At 40.6% G+C, this 20764-nt stretch overlaps 3 protein-coding genes across 3 annotated transcripts; all 3 read left to right on the top strand.

Annotated features, from left to right (window-relative positions):
- Positions 1-3101: 3101 nt before the first annotated feature.
- LOC121794863 lies at positions 3102-5153 on the top strand. The gene is made up of 2 exons (XM_042193225.1): positions 3102-3232; positions 3347-5153. Exon 2 carries the CDS (start codon positions 3578-3580, stop codon positions 4646-4648), a length of 1071 nt encoding a protein of 356 aa, XP_042049159.1. The 5' UTR covers positions 3102-3232; positions 3347-3577; the 3' UTR covers positions 4649-5153.
- Positions 5154-11459: 6306 nt separating this feature from the next.
- On the top strand, positions 11460-12347 carry LOC121796543. Its single transcript, XM_042195368.1, has one exon. The coding sequence runs from the start codon at positions 11460-11462 to the stop codon at positions 12345-12347; it is 888 nt and encodes a 295-aa protein (XP_042051302.1).
- A 7003-nt stretch (positions 12348-19350) lies between these two features.
- On the top strand, positions 19351-20139 carry LOC121796542. Its single transcript, XM_042195367.1, has one exon. It carries the CDS (start codon positions 19351-19353, stop codon positions 20137-20139), a length of 789 nt encoding a protein of 262 aa, XP_042051301.1.
- The last annotated feature ends 625 nt before the right edge of the window (positions 20140-20764 follow it).

The following is a 20764-nucleotide window of genomic DNA, read 5'->3' as shown; positions in this document are numbered from 1 at the left end:
GACACAACCTGACGAATATCGGTCGTTCGACGCCAACAAGTAGTACGATCCGGAGTTCAGTACGGATTCATACGGTCTCTCCGACATGGAGCCGTCTCCAACTCGCCCTGTCGCCTCTTCCCGTCGCGCCGCCGCCCCCTCCGCTGCCAGAAAGAAGCGGACCAAGCACCTGGCGCACAAGTTGCCACCTCCGACAACTTGTGAAGAGTACGCCCCCGGCCGTACGAACTACCAGCTGGATGAAACCCTCGTCTTGGCGAGGTGTTGGGTGGATATATCGGATGACCCGATATTCGCGAACAACCAGAAGTAGCTCGCGTACTGGGAGCGCATCGCCGAGCGCGTACAAGCGCCAACGGGAGCAGCTCCGCAAGCACTGGGATCAGGTGAAGAAGCAAGTCAACCTGTTCGCGGCGGAGTACGATAAGTGCTCGAGGGATCAGGGAAGCGACAAGAGCTTGAGCGACGTGCGCGATAGAGCGTTGTTGTCGTACCAGTCCATGCTCGGTGACTTCAAGCATTTCAACATCTGGGCGCTCTTGAGGGACAAGCAGAAGTTCCAAGGCGGGATTCTGCACACCGGTGCGGCGAAGAGGACGAAGACCACCGACATTGGTGGTTACACGACCAGCGAAAGCGGAACTTGTCCAGTGGACCTCAACCAGACGTGCACGGAGGAAGAGAGTTTCGGCACACCGATGTCCTCCCGGCGGCGTCCCATAGGCGTCAAGGCTGCGAAGAACAAGGGGAAGGGGAAGGCGACATCCTCCTCAGCCGCCGCCCCCCATCGCCGATCCCGACCCCGACGACGATCCAGGCGACACTTGCCTACGCGGATTTGGAAACGGCCTCGATGGCGTGGACGTTGTTGGATACGCATAACACCCTTATGAAGTGTACGGATCCGGCCCAAGCCGAGCGCCTCCAGAGGTTGAGCGATGAGTTGAGCCGGAAGTTGGGGCTTTTGTAGGATAGTCATTTTTATTATTTCTAACTCGTGTACCTTTTTTTTAATCAATGATAATTTTTTGTCGTTCTTTTAGTTAATCGTTGTGTTTTTTTAAATAAGTTTGCATTTATATATTTGAAAATATTTAAATTAATTAAATAACAAAACAATAGTAAAATGCTTAGGGCGCCCCTTAGGGCGCCCCACTGCAGGTGGAAGGGCATGAGGATAAAATGCTGATGTGGCGGTGCATATGGTGGCTTTAGGGCGCGCCTTAGTGCGTCCCATTGTGGATGACCTTAGTCCTAAATTTGACTGCAAATTAAAATAATAGTAATATTGTAATTTGCAGTCGTCAAGTTATATCTGCATCTGCTTGATGCAATGGGACTACAGATTAGGGGTGGGTCGGTACGGTATACCGTACCGACCGTGCCATACCGCATACTGTACCGGAAAGTACGGTATGACAAAATTCAATACCGATACCGTACCGAATTTTCGGTATACCGGAATTCCGGTATACCGGAAATTCGGTATGATATTTTTTGATACCGTTACCATACCGTTATTACGGTGTACCGAAACACGGTACGGTAGACCGAAATACCGGTATGGTAACGGTAACGGTATACCGAAAAAAAACCTATTGTGTCCAAAATATTTAAAATAACAATTCAAGTGTTCAACTATTTAAAAAAGCCCAAAATAATAAAACTTCATCACAATCAAATCTTGTTCATAGCATTCAAATTAATAAAACTTCAACATTCAAATCTAAAACAATTAATGAAGTCATGATCAACAACATTATCTTCATTTCTTGCAACCACGTTGTCTTCATTTCTCAAAATTCCACAAAAAAATCGTTGAAGATGACCCTGCATTTGATAACCTTTATTAATAGTCGAGCATAATCACAATACACAAACAACCAAACCAAAAGAAATGTATGGAGTGTAACATCCATATATCAAAACACCTAATTATTGCAACGTAAACTTGCTCCTGCAGTTATAACTCAACGGTTAATTCATATTTTCACATATTTAAAATCCTTTTTATTTTAAGTCTGATATTTAAATGTCAAGACAGTTTATTAAAATGTCAACACAAATATGTGTTGAAATTTTAATGTGATCGTATTGACATTTTTAAGAAAAGGTAGCATTTAAACGCACTCTTGTGGCTATGTGGGGTTAATGTGATTGAAAAAGTATAATCCAAAGTAAGAGGATGTCGAATATTCTTTTGTTTATCATTTCACAACTTTTATTTCGCATAATGAAATAAATATGAAGAAATTAAAATGACCCATGCATCACACTGGAGTGACACTAGTTAGTAATTTAAATTGTACATTTATTTTTCTTTAAGAATTAAGAATGACTGATCAGTATCCTATTTATTCATCCTTCAATTTAAGTAGTATATAAAATAAGATAGCATACAATGAATTAAACACTAATTAAACGATTTGATGAATTTTCAGCTGCACATATTTTTAATTGACATTTTATGAATTGAGACGATGAATAAAACTAAAATTTTAATTACTTTGTATATTTGGAATATGACATTACACAAAGAATCATATACTAAATGGTGTGAGTTAATACAAATTCTTTCACATGTGCTCTGTTGAAACATATTCTCGATATCGTATTTTCAATCTTCTTTCGGTGTTATGTGCTATTGTGTTTATTATATTTAATAGGATGAGTTGATAAAAAAATAATTCAGGTTAATTTTGAATTTGTTTGAATAAATTATCATTTGAATGTTTAATTTTATTGTATTAAGTGATGTATTAAATTTTTTAATATAATATATATAAATGTAATATATATATTACAACACATTTAATATTAATATATATATATATATATATATATATATATATATATATAATAATCTATCGGTATATCGTGGTATACCGGTATACCGAGGATTCGGTATACCGCGGTATAGAAAAATTGATACCGTTACCGTACCGAAACACTGCGGTACGGTATCATACCGTACCGGAAACTGCGGTATACCGAAAAATTGGTATTTTCGGTATTTTTTCGGTACGGTAAGTCCGGTATTACGATATTCGGTATAATTTCCCACCCTACTACAGATACAGTGCAAGTGTGTAAATATAGTATGGCAACTGAGTTCCCCTCTTCCACAACGTGAATCACCCCCAAAAATCCGCACCTCCAAAATCCAAAAATAGTCTCAATTTTCATTCTTTCACACTCTCGATCGATCAACCACCGTCTTCTCGTTTTCAATGTGATTTCCCTATCTCTCTTAGCGTGACTTTCCTCCATCTCGCGCGAGCTTCAATCCGACTTCAGATTTTACTCATCAATATTCTCTCATCTCTTTCTCTGATTGATGTTACAGATTAATTGAATCAACGCGTGCCTCCTTCTAGGCTGTTGAAGACATGTGGAACTCACGTGGAAATTGAGGATTCACCGTGCGATTTCGGAGGTATGCTGTCGCCGTGATTCATTTAGATCTGATCGCCAATTTTGTTCAGCATTTCAGTTTCTTCGATTAGTCCGAGAAATTTTGGGGATTTCTGTCTTGATTTATTCAAAAAGTTGTTTCGAGAGGGAGAAAACTGTCGAAATGGAAGTCTCGAGCGGGTTGTGCCCGCGGCCTGGCTCGAGCGCATTGAAACACGAGGAGAACCAAGGGATAAATATCGAGAATCTCGAATTGGAGACGTCTGTGAATGATACTCGTTCCAATCACCAATTTCATTCCATGGGTGCGTTGGACATTTTGAGAGAAACTGTTTGGATTCTTCGATTCAATTCGGGCGGATTCATGTTGATCGTGGCAGTGTTAATCTGCCCTGTTTCGGCCGTGCTCTTGTCGAACGTGTTGGTCGATCAATCCCTCGTGAAGCGGCTGAGCTTTCACCTCTTGCTAGTTGCGAAATTGAGTGGACTCCCTCTCAAGCCTTTCGTCAAACAGTCATGCCACAGAATGGCGGAGATGGTGATCTCAGCAGCAATGTGCTTCCCCCTGTTTGTCACGCTGCTGCTTCTGTCAAAGGCGGCTGTGGTTCACACAGTCGATTGCACGTACTCGAGGAAGAAGTTTGATGCTTCTAAGTTCTATGTGTTCATCTGCAAGATTTGGAAGCGAATTGTCACCACATATTTGTGGGGGTGTTTAGTAATGTCCGGTTGCCTCACTTTCTTCATAGTCCTCCTCGTTGTAGTGAGCTGCGTATTCTTGATCACGGGGTTCCCATCTGACTTGATTCTTTACCCTGCAATGGTAGTAGGGTTAATTTTCTCAATCATTTTTGCCAATGCTATCATCATCTGCAACACTGCTATTGTGATATCTGTTCTTGAGGATGTTGCAGGGCCTCAGGCAGTGCTCCGTTCTAGTTCGTTGATAAAAGGTCAGATGCAAGTTGGGCTGTTGATATTCCTTGGGTCGACTATAGGTATGGCTTTTGTGGAGGGTCTGTTTGAGCATAGGGTGAAGACACTCAGCTATGGAGATGGCTCTTCTAGGTTATGGGAAGGGCCTCTTTTGGTGGTGATGTATTCGTTTGTGGTGATGATCGACTCGATGATGAGCACAGTTTTCTACTTCAGCTGTAAATCGTATCGTTTGGAATCAGCAAGTGAAGAAAATGAACCAGTTTTGGAAGCTCAGGTTAATGGTGAGGTTCAATAACATCCATTTTGATCTCGTATTGTGGTAGAGAAAAGAAAGCTTTAGTTTTTACTCTAGTAAGAGAATGAAAATTTGGTGATGAGGCTTATTCTTCAAATGGAATATGTTTTGTCAACGGAGATGGCTTAAAGTAAGTCGACATAGCTTTGAAGAGATACTTTAATTCATCGAAATGGTAAGTGGAGAAGGAAGGCATCATTACAAGCACATACCTTTTGCCACAGGTTTGTCAAGGCTACAGTTTACATACTTTGGGAGTAAATAGATTTCTGCCCTTTAGATGAAATTGTTCTTCGATTCTTTGGTCATCTAGTTGGCCTTTGTTTCACTTTAGTTGAAGAGAAGTGGGGTAAAATTAAAGCAGATGAAGACATATCTGGTAGTATTGGGTGATAATTCAGAACTGATTTACAATTGTTGTCTCGATGTGTCTGGAAAGTTTTGTAATGATTATGCATGTTTGAATATATCAATGATGAAGCATAATGAGTTTGAACTTTTCCAATATGCTGACCCCTTGCGCTATTGAATTTGAAATGCACGATGACAATGCATAATATCCCTAGCATTGCTTCTTCTGTTGATTCAGTTTCTGGACATAGTGTTTTTACGTTGTTTGTGCTAGATTTTTCATTTTGCTGCGTTCTAGATTCAGTTACAATGTAGTTTGTGCTGTAGGCCGTTATGTTTTGCTCGATTGCACTACGAAAATGTGTGCATTCGATCTTGATACCTGGAATAGTTGTTAAAAAATTGTGTAATTAAGACCTTCAAATTTGTGGCCCCGGGATTTCTTTTGAGTTAATCCCCACTAAATTGTGTAAACACTAAATTTGAAAGACCGCACCATGATGGACTAGAACATGAGTTAATCCCCACTGATTGGTTAAGATACACCCTAGTGTTTTTTTATACACTGTGAAAGAGCATTGAAATATGCAGACGCCAAATGATGGCTGGCGAGAGAGTGGTTGTTGCAGACTTGGGTTTGGGCTTTGATGGTGGAACTTGAAATAAATGCAGAGAACTTCACATAGTTTAAAACATAGCATAATGATGTTTGGAAGTTTAACTCAAAAAGCAGAGGTATGTCATAGTATAGTGTAATTAGTGTATGTCACAGAGCTAAACTCCCATCAGATGTCAACCTTTTTCAGCATTATAAATAACTGAGGTAGAGGAAAATATCACCCAATCATACATTCATATACTAGTCGCAAGTCCATAGTTCATGGAGTAGTATTTACAGAATTCCATGGGATAGAATTACATATGGTGGGCACATGACCATGCATTGATATATCTAGTTAAAAGAAACCCGCGCGGTTAATTTAAATTTGTACTGCCTAGCTCGTCGTAATTTGCGTGCTATGATCCCATTGTGTTGTGCTGCTGCAGATTATAATCTGTAAAATTTAAAAAAGCATATTACTTTCCCGCTTGTAGGAAACTTCCCTTCCATTTATTAATAATGGACGCGTTAAACGTGGTGCTGCAGATTATTATACAAATTAACCACAATGACTTCCAACTTACTACATAATGTGGGCACATATCTATGATCCTATCCACACCACCCTCTTCATACTCTCTCTCTTTCTGTTTCTCTTATTGATTCATCAGTGATCATGTCAGCCCAGATCCAGCCAAGCTTGAGGAAAGTTATCTCCGACACCTCACGCATAATCAGCTCCAACTCCCTCCATTTCGCCACCCTATCTCTCCTCCTAATCTTCCCCATCCCTCTCTTCAACATCATCCACACTCTGCTTCAGCACCCTTCTCCATCTCCCTTCAATTCTTCCCAGTATGGCCAGCTCCCCTCTTTCAACAAATCCCAACTCCTCTACTTCCTATTCTTCCTCATCTTCAACCTCTTCTCCATCTCCTCCCTCACCCACTCCATCTTCCATGCCTTCCACAAAAACCCCATCAAAGTCTCATCCTCCCTCAAATCCATCCTCTCATCATTCCTCCCTCTCCTATTTCGTAATCATTGTGGCTATTTCCATTGCCTTCGGAATCTGCACGGCTCTCATTCTCATGAGCTTGATGGCTCTAGGTTTCGAGATCGAGCCCACCAGCAAACCAGTCATCGCCGTCGCTGTCGCGATGGCGATCCTGCTCCTGGTGCTGCTCGTCTACTTGGGAGTGCAGTGGTCGCTGATGGACCCGATCGTCGTCGTCGAGTCCAAATGCGCTCCGTTCAAGAGGAGCGCTGGCCTCGTGAAGGGGGCGAGGCGCGTGGCATTCTTCGTAGTCTTGGCGTTCGGCATTATGCAGGGGGTTTTGGCGGCTGCGCCGGAGGGATTAGCGGCGGCGTGGTTGTGCGGTTGGTTGTTTACGCTGCGTTGTCTACCGTGGTGTTGCTCTTTGGCGTGGCTGCGAAGACGGTGTTGTTCGTCCATTGTAGAGAGTTTAATGGAGAATTGGAGTTGCAGAGTGATGTGAACAAGTTAGGGCAGGTTTATGTCCAGTTGCCACCACTGGATGTTGTTGATGAGGTCTAGCTACTTGTCTCAACAATCATCGTATCATTTTTATTTTATTTTATTTTATTTGGGTGTGATGTCATTGTTTCATTTATGTTGTTCAACTTAAAAAAATGTAGGTAAAATGAATTAGTGGATTATTTGTACCCGTTTTGGGGGTGTCTGGTCCAATATGCCTTGCAAAAAATATGATTATTTTATTATTTATATTGTCAACCATGTCACATTTAATACGAATTGTCAATATTCAAGTAGTATACAAAATTTGACAAACTTAGTATGAAAAACAGATACAGTATTTACACCATTCCAAGTCCACGTAGGAACGTCTAGATTGTTGAAAATTTCCGTTCATATTATTAACGTAATTAAATTTGCTTGGAAATTGACACAATTGACTTTGAAAGCTATATATATTCCTCATCAATACATCCACCCTACAACCATCTCTCTTGAAAATTAATTTGGCGGATATATATTGGTTTAATTACAGGGAACATCGACAATGTCCAAAATACAATTGATTAATCTTACGTACGTAGATTGCAAGATTTATATATTTAGCTAGTAGGAAAAAAAATGATGATGATTTGCTCCTACATATAAATCATACTACTACTAGTTGAGAATCTAGCTAGTTTGGCGGCTATATTAAATCTAAAGCGATTGAATAGAACCATAGTGGTGACGGAGAAATACATGAAATTTCCATAACATAAAATTGGACACGTTAAGCGCAATGCTTGAATTTGGCACATAAATGAGGTTAACTATTTCTACAAATTGACTACATAATGGAGTACTATAAGTACATGATACATCCACCCAAACACAAACCCCTTCAAACTCTCTTTGATTCATCAGTGATCATGTCAGCCCAGAGCCCGCCAAGCCTGTGGAGAGTCCTCTCCGACACCTCACGCATAATCAGCTCCAACTCCCTCCACTTCGCCTCCCTTTCTCTCATCTTCATCTTCCCCATCACTCTTTTCAACATCATCCACACTTTGATTCAGCCGCCGTCTCCATCTCCCTTCAATTCCCACTACCGCCGCCTCCTCTCCACCGTCGATTCCACCTCCCAAGGCCAAATCCCCTCATTCGACATATCCCTACTCATCTACTTCCTACTCATCCTCATCTTCCACCTCTTCTCCGTCTCCTCCGTCACCCACTCCATCTTCCATGCCTTCCACAAAAACCCCATCAAATTCTCTTCATCCCTCAAATCCATCCTCTCCTCCTTCCTCCCCCTCCTCCTCACCAAGCTCGCCTACTTCATAATCTTCGTGGCTATTTCCTTCGGCATCGGAATCTGCATTGGTGCCGTTTTGCTTTGTATGACGGTTACAGGGTTGGAGATCGACCCCACCGCAAAATCCTTCATGGCCGTCGTTTTCATGATGATGATTTTGTCGGTCGCGGTGTTGGTCTACTTGGGGGTGAAGTGGTGCTTGGTGGATGCGATCGTCGTCGTCGAGTCCAAGTACGGCTTCGCGCCGTTCTACCGGAGCTCCAGTCTCGTGAAGGGGATGTGGCGCGTGGCGTTCCAGATCATCGCGGTGCTGTCGATTCTTCAATGGATTATGTCGGGGTGGTTCTCGGTTTTGGCAGGCGGCGCTGCAGCAAGATGCAGCGGCGGCGTGGCTATTCAGATGGTTGTTTACGCTATGTTGTCGACGGTGGTGACGCTCTTCGGCCTGGCTGCAACCGCGGTGTTGTTTATCCATTGCAAAGCGTTGAATGGGGAATCGGAAGAATTGAAGTTTGACAAGCTGGGGGAGGTTTATGTCCAATTGACTCAAGATGATGTTGCTGACAAGGTCTAGGAGTCGTTAATGGATCAAGTTATCAATTAATTATGTATGTTAACAATTATATATGTTGAATCTACACTTGGTTTGAATATGCATGTGTGACAGGTGAGCTTTGAGAGGGGTGTGAGTGATGCTTCAAAAACTGTGTATTTTCACTCCCCTACATTCAATGAATATATGGTTGTTGGGTTTTCTAGCACAGACCCTAAATAATGGGCTCATCTATTATGCTGAACCCAATAAGTTATCCTTAAATAAATTGATTTTAGTCCAAAATAATTCTCAATCCATCTATTATGTGGTAGTTGGGCTTTCTAGCACAGACCCTAAAGAACGGGCTCATCATATTATTCTCACTTGCCAAAAAAATGGTTTTCAGAAAAATGCTACAATTATATACTCACAAAGTAGATAAATAATTTACGCGTAATTAAATATACAACACAATTAAGAACCTTACCAGCTCAAAACAAAATTTTCCTACGAATTTGCCTACATAGGAAATGACCAATAATAATGGTTACTAGTATTATTACTATTATACATATAGAGACACAGATTAGAAGAAGAAACATGTACAAATTAAAAGCCTTCTCAACATACTCCCCCATCCATAAAAAATCTGCAATTCTCTTTCCAATTAGAGTGTTGGGCCATTTTCTAAAAAGTAAATGTTATTTAATGCGCAAATGGTAAATTATAAGCGAGATCTTGAGAAAAAAAAATGAATGAAATATTGTTATTAAAAAATTTGACTCACCTCATTAGAATTTTTTACCAAAAATAAAAGTGATGGAACGAACTAAAATGGGAAAAATAGTCTATTTTTATGGGACCGTGAGAATACATTTCATAGATACCCAATACGTCGATTGTGATAAATTATTTGTGGACCGGACTTGATTCTAGATGGAGAATTAGATGAAATTCCCATTCAAATTATTTGAAGCAATTAATTACACGTATTTGCATGGAAATTGTTTCTACAAAATGACTTTGAACATTTCTTTCAATATATATCCACACCCCATTCATCCCCTCCTCTATCTCATCAGCATCATGTCAGCCCATAGGCCAAGCATGTGGAGAGTAATCAGCTCCAACTCCCTCCATTTCACCACCCTTCTTCTTGTCGAAAAACTCGATATTTAACTTGAGGGGGAGTGTTGGAAATAGAATATTAGAGTCTCAAGAATATTGGAAAGAGTCACTTTAGAGTTTCAAGGAATATAGTACCATTAATAGTGTTATAGTTCCAATTGTTTAGTTTTTCGGTGCATTTGCTTCTTTAGTCCTATAAATAGGGATGAACTATGTATCAATAATAATTGAAGTCTAATACAATGTAGTCAATAGAGCTTTTTTTCTTCTTTAATTTTCCGCATTTTACTTTTCAACAGTTTCTAGGGTTGGATATTGAGGCCACCACCAAATCTTTCATGTCCGTAGTAGGTTTCGAGGCGATGATCCCGGTTATCATGCTGCTCGTCTACTTGGGGGTGGAGTGGTGCTTGATGGATGCTGTTGTCGTTGTCGAATACAAATGCAGCTTCAGTGTGGCGAAGGGGATGAGGCGCGTGCTTTTCCTTATGATCACGCTGTTGGTGATTCTGCACGGGATTATGTCGGGCTGGTTCATGTTAGCAATTCAAAAGGAAAGCAACCAAAGGATATATGTAGAGGCATAATTCGTGGAATTCTTTTCTATGTTTAAACCTATGTATTTTCGTCAATAGCTCTCCCTTAATTCGGTATAGAAAAGGATAATGCATGTAGAGCTAGCCATAATTCATGAAATTTAATGCATGTGAAAAATTATTCCTTCGACACACAACTTTAACTTTAACTTTAACCTTAGCCCAACATTATAACTCTCCAAAACTTAGTTTTGAAAAAAATTGTAGAGTAATCTATGTTTATTTTACACATAATTAAACAAAAATCTAGTTAAGCGAGCTACAAGCACAAAACAAAAAAATTCCAGCTTTTGGGATATTTTGCGGAGATAGATAGTACTATTTGTTTGTAGTGAACGTCAACATCCACAAAGGAAATTAATGACTAATTATACATTCAAAACGCCAGAGATTGTAATAGAGAGACAGATTCAAACGAGAAATGTGATACTAACAATTTTCAGCCTTTAAATTGCAAATATCTTAGGATAATGATGTTAGTCTTTCCGTTTTACATTACTTTGAAGCGTTTGTCTTACATGAAATTTTTAAGAATTACTTTTAGTGAGTTTAGATAAAATAAAATATGACATACTAATATACTCCATAAAAGAGAGAATTGTTAAGGCCGGCAAAATTAAAGTGAGACTTTTTTTTTCCAGTCAAATTATTGCAGAGTACTCAATGCTCATTAACACGTAAAGACTTTTGAAGTATTCCTCGTTGCTCATCAATATGTATCCACTCCCTCACAACTCTCCCTTCCATTCATCTCCTCTCTCTCTCTCACACACAACATCAGTCATCAGTGATCATGTCAACCCAGATGCGGCTAAGCTTGTGTAGAGTCTTCTCCGACACCTCACGCATAATCAGCTCAAACTCCCTCCACTTCGCCGCTCTATCTCTCCTCTTCATCTTACCCCTCTCTCTCTTCAACATCATCCACGCTTTGATTCAGCCGCCATCTACATCTCCTTTCACTCCCCACCAAATCATACCCAAACTCCTCTACACCTTAGCTCTCCTCATATTCAACATCATCTCCGTCTCCTCTGTCACCCACAGCATCTTCCATGCCTTCCACAGAAACCCCATCAAAATCTCTTCATCACTCAAATCCATCCTCTCATCATTCCTCCCTCTCCTCGCCACCAAGCTCGCCTACTTTGTAATCATCGTGGCCATTTCCATCGCCTTCGGATTTTGCATCGGTGTCGTCTACTTTGGCATGAATATACTTCTAGGGCTGGAGATTGGCCCCACCACCAAACCTTTCATCATGGCCGTGGCAATGATCCTTTTCGTCTCGCTGTACTTCTACTTGTGGGTGGAGTGGTGCTTGATGGATGCGGTCGTCGTTGTAGAATCCAAATACGGCTTTGCGCCGTTGAAGCGGAGCTCCACTCTCCTCAAAGGGATGAGGCGTGTGGCGTTCGTGATCATCGCGCTTCCGGAATTTATGCAGGGGATTATATTGTGGCGGTTCTTGGATTTGGCGGGTGGAGCAAGAACGAGTGACGGCGGATGCAGCGGCGGCGTGGCTATTCAGATGGCTGGTTGCGCTGTATTGTTTACGGTGGTGACGCTCTTCGGCTTGGCTGCAAACATGGTGTTGTTTATCCATTGCAAAGCGGTGAATGGGGAATCGGATGAGGTGAAGATGAGGCAGATTTATGTCCAGTTGCCTCGTGATGTTGTTGACGAGGTCTAGTTGCAGCTGGATAATACTCCATAATCCATATTAATGAGGAATTATGACTTCCGATTTGCTTGTTCAATAGCATTTGTAAGAAAAATTATGTGTGTTTTGCAACAAATTAATTGCTATAAATTGATAAGTATATTTGGTTCAAGAAATTGCATAAATATTCTTCAATGTCAAATTCATGTGTTGTAATTGGTTTCATTTTAGGGATACGTACATCAGTGACAGTACATACTTCTAAAGTTAGGATGTTAATAAATTTAATTTTCATTTTTGGAAAATTATAATCTGCGCATCTCGTGATAAATGCTAGATATGCCGTAAATTAAAAATGGCTATATTTTTTATATTACTCCATTTAATATAGATAATTGTGGATATTTTTTATATAAAAGAAAAGAAGTGGTGGATCATGTTTTGTATTTAAGTTAGTTATGGAAAATGAGAGCATCGTGTAAGTTTGGAATTTAGAAAAAGAGATTAAACCCCAATCAAGTGATCAACGAACTTTTTAAATAAAGGAAAAAAGTAGTCCATATAAATCACTTATTTAATCATTTAGTTATTCGAATAAGGAGGTTTTAATTTTTAATTAATTTTAAAGTACACATGATTTTTAAGATTGAATCGGTTTTAGTATTAATATTAATTTAATAAAATATATAACAATTTTGAATAAAAGTAATTAATTATCTAAAGCCAATTGAATGTGGTGATGGAGGAGAAGTAGATGAAATTATTGAACGCGTTAACTAAGCATTTAAATTCATGGAAAATGTCATACAAGTCATGCTATTTAATTATACATATATATTGACCATCAAGACTTGAACATTTCCTCATTGCTCCTCCTTATATATCCCTACACCACAGCACCCTCCTCCATTCATCTCTCATGATGTCAAGCACAAGCATAATCAGCTCCATCCTCCTCCATTTCGCCACCCTATATCTCTTCTTCGTCTTCCCCACCTCTCTCTTCCACGTCATTGACACTTTGGTTAACCCGCCATCTCCCTCCAACACCACCGTTGATCATTTAATCCCCTCATTCCACAAATCCCACCACCTCCTCTACGGCTTAGCTCTCTTCATACTCAACATCTCCTTCGTCTCTTCCGTCCCCAACACCATCTTCTGTGCCTCCCAAAGAAAACTATTTCCATCTCTCAAATCCTTACTCTCATCCTTCCTCCCTCTCCTCCCCACCAACCTCGCCTACTCTATAACCTTCGTTACTATTCTCTCCGCCTTTGGAATTTTCACGGGTCTCGTTTTCTATGTGATGATACTACTAGGGTTTGAGATCGAGGCCGCCACCACATGCTTCGCTGCCCTCGTTGTCGTGACGATGATCCTGTTCGCTGTGCTCTTCGTCTATTTTTGCGTGGAGTGGAAATACGGCTTCAAGTGGAGCACTATTCTGGTGACGGGGATGAGGAGCGTGGCATTCGTGATGATAACGATGTTGGCGATTCTGCAGGGAATTTTATCGGCGTTGTTCTCGGTTTTGGGCGGCAGAGTAGCCAAGACAAGTAACGTGGTGGTTGTGCAATTGGTTGTTTACGCTACCCTGTTTACGCTACTGTCACTCTTTGTGTTGGCTGCAAACACGGTGTTGGCGTTTGGGGACTCTGGGGAATTTGACTACTTTTCGATTCATGAGAAGAAGTTAAGCCAGATATATGTTGTTGACAAGGTCTAGGAGTTACTTGGCTTGTATTTATTTTTTTTGTTTTTTTTTGGGTTTGATATACGAGTACTATTTAGTAGTGTAATTGTTCTAATCTGGTTGTTGAATTAAGTATTTGACTAGTTTTGTAGTAATAAAATTTGTACTGTTTATGAAGAGTCTATAAATAGAGGACACATCGCCATAGAAAAGAGCTTCCTGCCCTTTAGTTCCTTCCTTTTTAGCTTCTGTTTCGTTCCTTTTAGAGAGTTAGCAATGATTAGCTAGAGAGTAAGAAGGAGTGCGACAGAAGGGAGCGCGACAGAGAAGCCCAGATCTGTTCGGCGCCGTTTCATTTCTGACCGAAGACCTTTGGATTTATCGCTTTCTTACAATTCAGTTCTAGTTACTTAGTTAAATTTCGTGTTTGTTACGTAATTGAAAAATCATTCTTGTTTGTTTTCTGCACTTTCCAAGTTCTGTTCTGAATATTGTTTTGAATCAAAGTTATTTGTTTTCGGAAATCTCGTCGACTGTTCTAGCTTAGTTTCAGTTTTAAATTCCCAGATCCATTGTTTGAACTTGCATAATGTTGAATGGCAAAGTATTTCGTACATTCGTAGCAAGCTTAGGTAGTTAAGTCATTTATTTTTGTTTGTCGCTTACCTGATCAGTTCATTTTTTTTTCCAGCATGATATGTCACTTGATCAAGTAGATAGTTTACATTCTGCCTAGCTTAATCCAGTAGTTTAAAAACTCCCAACTTAAAGCGTGGCCGCAGCCAAAAACCTGTTCACTAAACACACACTCAATGCACCAGCTTCTTTGTGGGATCGACCCCGTACTTTCCGCTTACTGTTGCATGTTCGAGAGTTATAAATAATTTTGAGAGAGAGAGAGGCGCCTTGATCAAGTCGCAACGGCATTTGCAAACTGATCCACCCGATCGGTTATCTTTCCATATAACTTGATCAGTCTCTTCTGCCTCTTTCCAAATGGCGCCGTTGCTGGGGATGCATGGTGTTATTACAAAGATATGTTTAATGCATAGATGTAAATAGTTTTATGTTTTATGTTTTGGCTGTTTATGTTTTGGTGTTATTACATAGGTATTTTATGTTTTATGTTTTGGCTGTTTAATGCATAGGTGTAGATTTTGGTGTTTTGGCTGTTTATGTTTTGGGGATGCATGGTGTTATTACAGAGATATGTATAACAACCACAAACTTCAATTTAGGTATGTTAAAGGGATTTTCCTAGGATATAGCTCATCTCACAAAGGATACAGAGTTCTTCTGCCTGAAGGGAAGGTCATGGTGACTAGAGATGTCATCTTTGATGAAACTGTTTTTCCATTTCAAAATTCTGCATCTCCTACTTCCACTGTTGTTCCACCACCATCATCTTGTGATCATTCTTCCTTGCCTCCCATCCTTGCACCTATTGTTTCCCCTCATAGAGAAAGTGTTGCACCAGATCACTCATCTGGTACAGATTCTGTCAGAAGTCCCTCACCACAGTTATCACCTATATTCTGTCATCTGATTCCTCACCTCATGATGTCCCTCCAATCATTCCAGCAGTCACTCAGGCAACTCACTCGATGACAACCAGATCAAAATCTGGAATCTTTAAACCTAGAGTTTTCACTCTTTCTGTGTCATCTCATCTTTCTAAATTAGCTCTAGAAGCCTTACTTATACCCTGTTGGAAATCTGTTATGTTGAGTGAATTTAATGCAGTTCTTAACAATAAAACTTGGATATTAACAACACTTCCTCCAGGCAAGAATCTTATAGGCTGCACTTGGGTTTTCAAGATTAAGCTTCACTTGTCTGGTGTTATTGCTAGATATAAAGCGAGATTAGTGGCTCAAGGCTTCTCTCAACAGCCTGGTTTTGACTTTAATGATACTTTCAGCCCTGTGGTGAAGCCCACTACAATCAGAATTATCATTAGTCTTGCTATGTCTCTCGGCTGGACAGTGACTCACCTTGATGTGAATAATGTCTTTCTTAATGGTGAGCTTAAGGCGGACATCTACATGAAGCAACCAGTTGGTTTTGAACAAGGGGGTTCTCACTTGGTATGCAAACTCAACAAAGCAATCTATGGACTAAAACAAGCTTCTAGAGCATGGTTCTTCACAGTTCATTCTGTCCAGATCAAGCTTAGCTTCTCACAGAGTAAATCTGATGCTTCCATGTTCATTAGACAAAGATGTCGAGAGGTTATCTACTTGCTTATATATGTAGACGATATGCTCATCGCAGGGACTTCTCAAGACTCCATTCAGAAGGTGATATCTCAGCTTAACTCTTGCTTTTCATTAAAAGATCTTGGGGAGGTGAGCTTTTTCTTGGGAGTTGAAGTTGTCAAGACTACTGATGGAGGTCTACATCTTTGCCAATCTAACTACATCAAAGATCTTTTAAAGAAAGCTAACATGACAGGAGCTAAAGGTTGTCCAACTCCAATGATTTCCAACTCAGAGTTGAGCAAGCATTCTGGGGAACCTATATCTGATCCAAAATTTTACAGGAGCATAGTTGGATCTTTGCAATATGCTGCAATCACTAGGCCAGACATCAACTTTGCTATAAACAAAGTGAGTCAGTATATGGCAGAACCATTGGACACACATTGGAGGACAGTTAAAAGGATCTTGAGATATCTCTCAGGAACTTTAGATCATAGAATTCATATTAGGAAATCGACTGGTGACATTTCTGCTTTTTCAAACTCAGACTAGGCATCAGACTTGGATGATAGGAGGTCTACTACGGGTGTTTGTGCTTATCATGGAAGGAATCTTGTGTCATGGTGTGTGAAGAAGCAAACCGTGGTAGCTAGATCTAGCACAAAAGCTGAATACAGAAGTCTAGCTCAAGTTGCTGCAGAGGTGAGCTGGCTATCTTCAATGCTTGGTGAGTTGAAGATAAAGAAGAAGGGAAGTCCAGTGATTTGGGTAGATAACATGAGTGCTATAGCTTTAGCATCGAACCCAGTGCTTCATGCAAGGACCAAACATATTGAGCAGGACATCCATTTTGTTAGAGACAAAGTTCTGAGTAAGGAAATTGAGTTGAGGCATGTTCCTACGGGAGATCAAGTAGCGGACATTTTCACTAAGCCATTGAGTCGTCAACCCTTTGTGAAGCTAAGAGAAAGGTTGGGTATAGTGTCGTTAGCCTCGCTCGGGTTGGGGGGTGTGTTGGAAGAAATGATCAAGCCGCTTCTAACAAAGTTGATCAAGCCGCTGTGTGCTGGCGCTCACATTGTATGCCGAGGCTGGATCAAGCAGCTGCTGACCAAGTTGATCAAGCCGCTACATGTCGAGTTGATCAAGCTATTGCAGACAAAGTTGATCAAGCAGTTGCATGCCAAGTTGATCAAGCTGTTGATCAAGTCGCAGCATGACGAGTTGATCAAGCTGTTGCGTACAATGCTGAGGTTGGTGGCCATGGTTATCAGTGTATGGCGACAAAGCGAGAAGCACGTGATAAACAAGCCAATGCGATAGATAAGACAAAAGAAAGGACAAAGGCCGTTGCGCCAAAAGAACCAATCCGAGAGCTCACACGAGTTACAACTGTGAATGAGCCGAGCACGCCAGCTAAGGTGGAGGACCGCCGTTGTACTTGGAGAGACGTGTTCCTTAATGGAATAAAGAAGAGAAAGGACTTGCAGAGTCTGTTTTGATTAAGAAAGTGAAACATGTTTATCTTAGCATAAAAAGTAGATTAGTGCAAGGTTCTAGATTGTTCGAATTAAGAATATAAGCATTGTGTCTTGAAACATTCGAATCAATGAAAAATTGCAGAATTGAAACTCTCTCCAATATATCTCTAGCATGTCTTCTTTCTTCTTCATAGCTTCTGCAGCTTCTTTTCACCTCCTCCATTCATCTCTTTCTCTTTTATCTTCCCCATGGCAAGCCATCGGGGACTTCTCTCCGACACCTCCAACATAATCAGCTCCAACCTCCTCCATTTCGCCACCCTATATCTCATCTCCGTCTTCCCCACATCTCTCTTCGACAAATCCCAACTCCTCTACGGCATAGCTCTCCTCATATTCAACATCTCCTTCGTTTCCTCCGTCACCAACACCATCTTCTGTGGCTTCCACACAAAGCCCTTCAAACTATACCTATCCACCAGGCTCGCCTACTCCATAATCTTCGTGGCTATTCTCTCTGCCTTCGCAATTTGCAAGCCTCTCGTTTTCTACCTCATGATACTTCCTGCAGGGATGGAGATCGAGGCCGCCGCCACCACATGTTTCACGGCCCTCCTTGTCATGACGCTGATTCTTTTCGCCGCGCTGTTCGCCTACTTGTGTGTGGAGTGGTGCTTCATGGATGAAGAATACGACCTCGAGCAGGTGACGGAGATGAGGAGCGTGGCGTTCGTGATGATCTCTATGCTGGCGATTGTGCAGGGGATTTTATCGGCGTTGAATTCGGTTTTGGCAGGCAGAGGCAGGATGAGTGACGACGCGGTTTCGCAATTGGTTGGTTACGACGCCTTGTTTGCGCTGCTGTCGCTCTTTGGCTTTGTTAATTGCAAAGCGTTTAATGGGGAATTAGAGGATTTGGAATGGGATTACTTTCCCGGTGATGAGATGAAGTTAAGGCAGATCAAGTTGCCTAGTGATAAATTTGTTGACAAAGTCTAGGAGTTGGTTGGCTACAAGTTAGTTGACTTGTCTAATGCAGAAATGAGAGCCGCGCACGTACTTTTATTTTACTACTATTCCTATCTTTTTGGGTTTGATTTTCAGATTTATTGCTGAATACTAGCATTTGTAAGCAGAGTTATGCATGTAAGACATTACATAAATTGATATACTTAAAATGAGTTTGTATATACATATGGTTAAAATGAAGGAAATGACAGTATATCATGTGTATATCTCAATTTAAAGTTTTTTCGTTTTCTATTCGTTTCATTTTTAATTTATTATTATTGTTTTATTTATTTAAATTCAAGGTTCCTTAAAATAAAATATTTCAAATGCAATTTGAATTAAATTCACGTGGTAACAAAAACAAAAAAATACTATATAATTCAAATTAATTTAACAGTTAATACATTTGCAATTTAGAAAAAGAAATTAAACCCAAGTCAACGAGCTTCTTAAATAAAGGGTAAAAAAGTATATATATCTAATCACTTATTCAGATTTTAGTTGAAAATCCCATTGAAAGTATTTAAACGTAAATTGTGATACCATAAACACTTGGACTTGGTCATTTCCTCATTGCTCATCCTTATAATATAGTATATCCAAACCCACCCTGCACTCTCCTCCATTCATCTCTCTCTCTCATCATGTCAAGCCTGTGGGGAGTTCTCTCCGAAACCTCGTACATAATCAGCTCCAGCCTCCTCCATTTCGCCACCCTATATCTCATCTTCGTCTTCGACAAATCCCAACTCCTCTACGGCTTAGCTCTCCTCACATTCAACATCTCCTTCGTCTCCTCCGTCACCACCACCATCTTCCGTGGCTTCCACAGAAACCCCATCAAACTATATACATCCCTCAAATCCTTACTGATCTCCTTCTTCCTCCCTGTCCTCCTCTGCAAGCTCGCCTACTCGATAATCCTCGTGGCTATCCTCTCCGCATTGGGAATTTGCGCGGGTCTCGCTTTCTATGTGATGATACTGCTGGGGTTGGAGATCGAGGCCACCGTCAGCACATGTTTCACGGCCCTCGTTTTCACGACGATGATCCTCTTCGCCCTGCTGTTCGCCTACTTGTGTGTGGAGTGGTGCTTCATGGATTATGAGGTCGTCGTCATAGAAGAAGAAGAAGAAGAAGAAACGAAATACGGCGTTGAGGGGAGTGTGGTGACGGGGATGAGGAGCGTGGCGTTCGTGATGATCACGATGTTGGGGATTATGCAGGGGATTTTATCGGCGTTGTTCTCGGTGTTGGCAGGCAGAGGCAGGACGAGTGACGCCGTGGTTCCGCAATTGGTTGGTTACGCTGCCTTGTTTGCGGTGCTGTCGCTCTTTTGCTTTGTCCATTGCAAGGCGTTTAATGGGGATTTGGAATGGGAATACTATCCCTGTGATGAGAAGAAGTTGCAGGCAGATACAGTTGCCTCGTGATGATGTTGTCGACAAGGTGTAGTAGTGCCATTCATCATCGTACTATCAAGTTCTGCACAAATTAGAGCCGCACGTACTTCTTCTTCTTCTTTCTCTCTCTTTTTGGGTTTGATATTTCGATTTACCGTGAATAGTACTACACTAAATGTATGTATGTAAAAATTTATGTGTTTTAATTAGCTTTATTTATTGTTGATGTTTTGATTGGGGTTTATAATTAATTTTAAAGCATGTGTGATTTTAAAGATTAATTCAGTTTTTGTATTTTTAAATATAATTATAATTTTAATAGAGGTGAGTCATTTAGTATCTCTACTATTGAAGATGATTAGTGGAGAATGAAGTTTCTCATTGGAAACAAAAAAATTTAAAAATGAAATCAGATTAATTTTGAGAAATGGTAAAACTTCTGCACCAACACTTGTGCCCCGGTCGTCGCTGTGAGCTGTTTCTGCGGAAAAGATGATAGAAACGGTTTAATTATTACTCTTGAACTTAACAAAATGGGCCAGCCTCTCACTAATTTAATTATTACTCTTCAACTTAACAAAATGGGCCAGCCTCTCACTAATTTAATTTAATTTAATTAGCCCAAGTTCCAACTTGTAAAACGCCTCATAGTTTG

The sequence above is a fragment of the Salvia splendens genome, chromosome 3 (assembly GCF_004379255.2).
Source record: "Salvia splendens isolate huo1 chromosome 3, SspV2, whole genome shotgun sequence".
NCBI lineage: Eukaryota > Viridiplantae > Streptophyta > Magnoliopsida > Lamiales > Lamiaceae > Salvia > Salvia splendens.
Note: the sequence above shows the minus strand (reverse complement) of the source record. Positions and strands in the feature narration are given on the sequence as shown.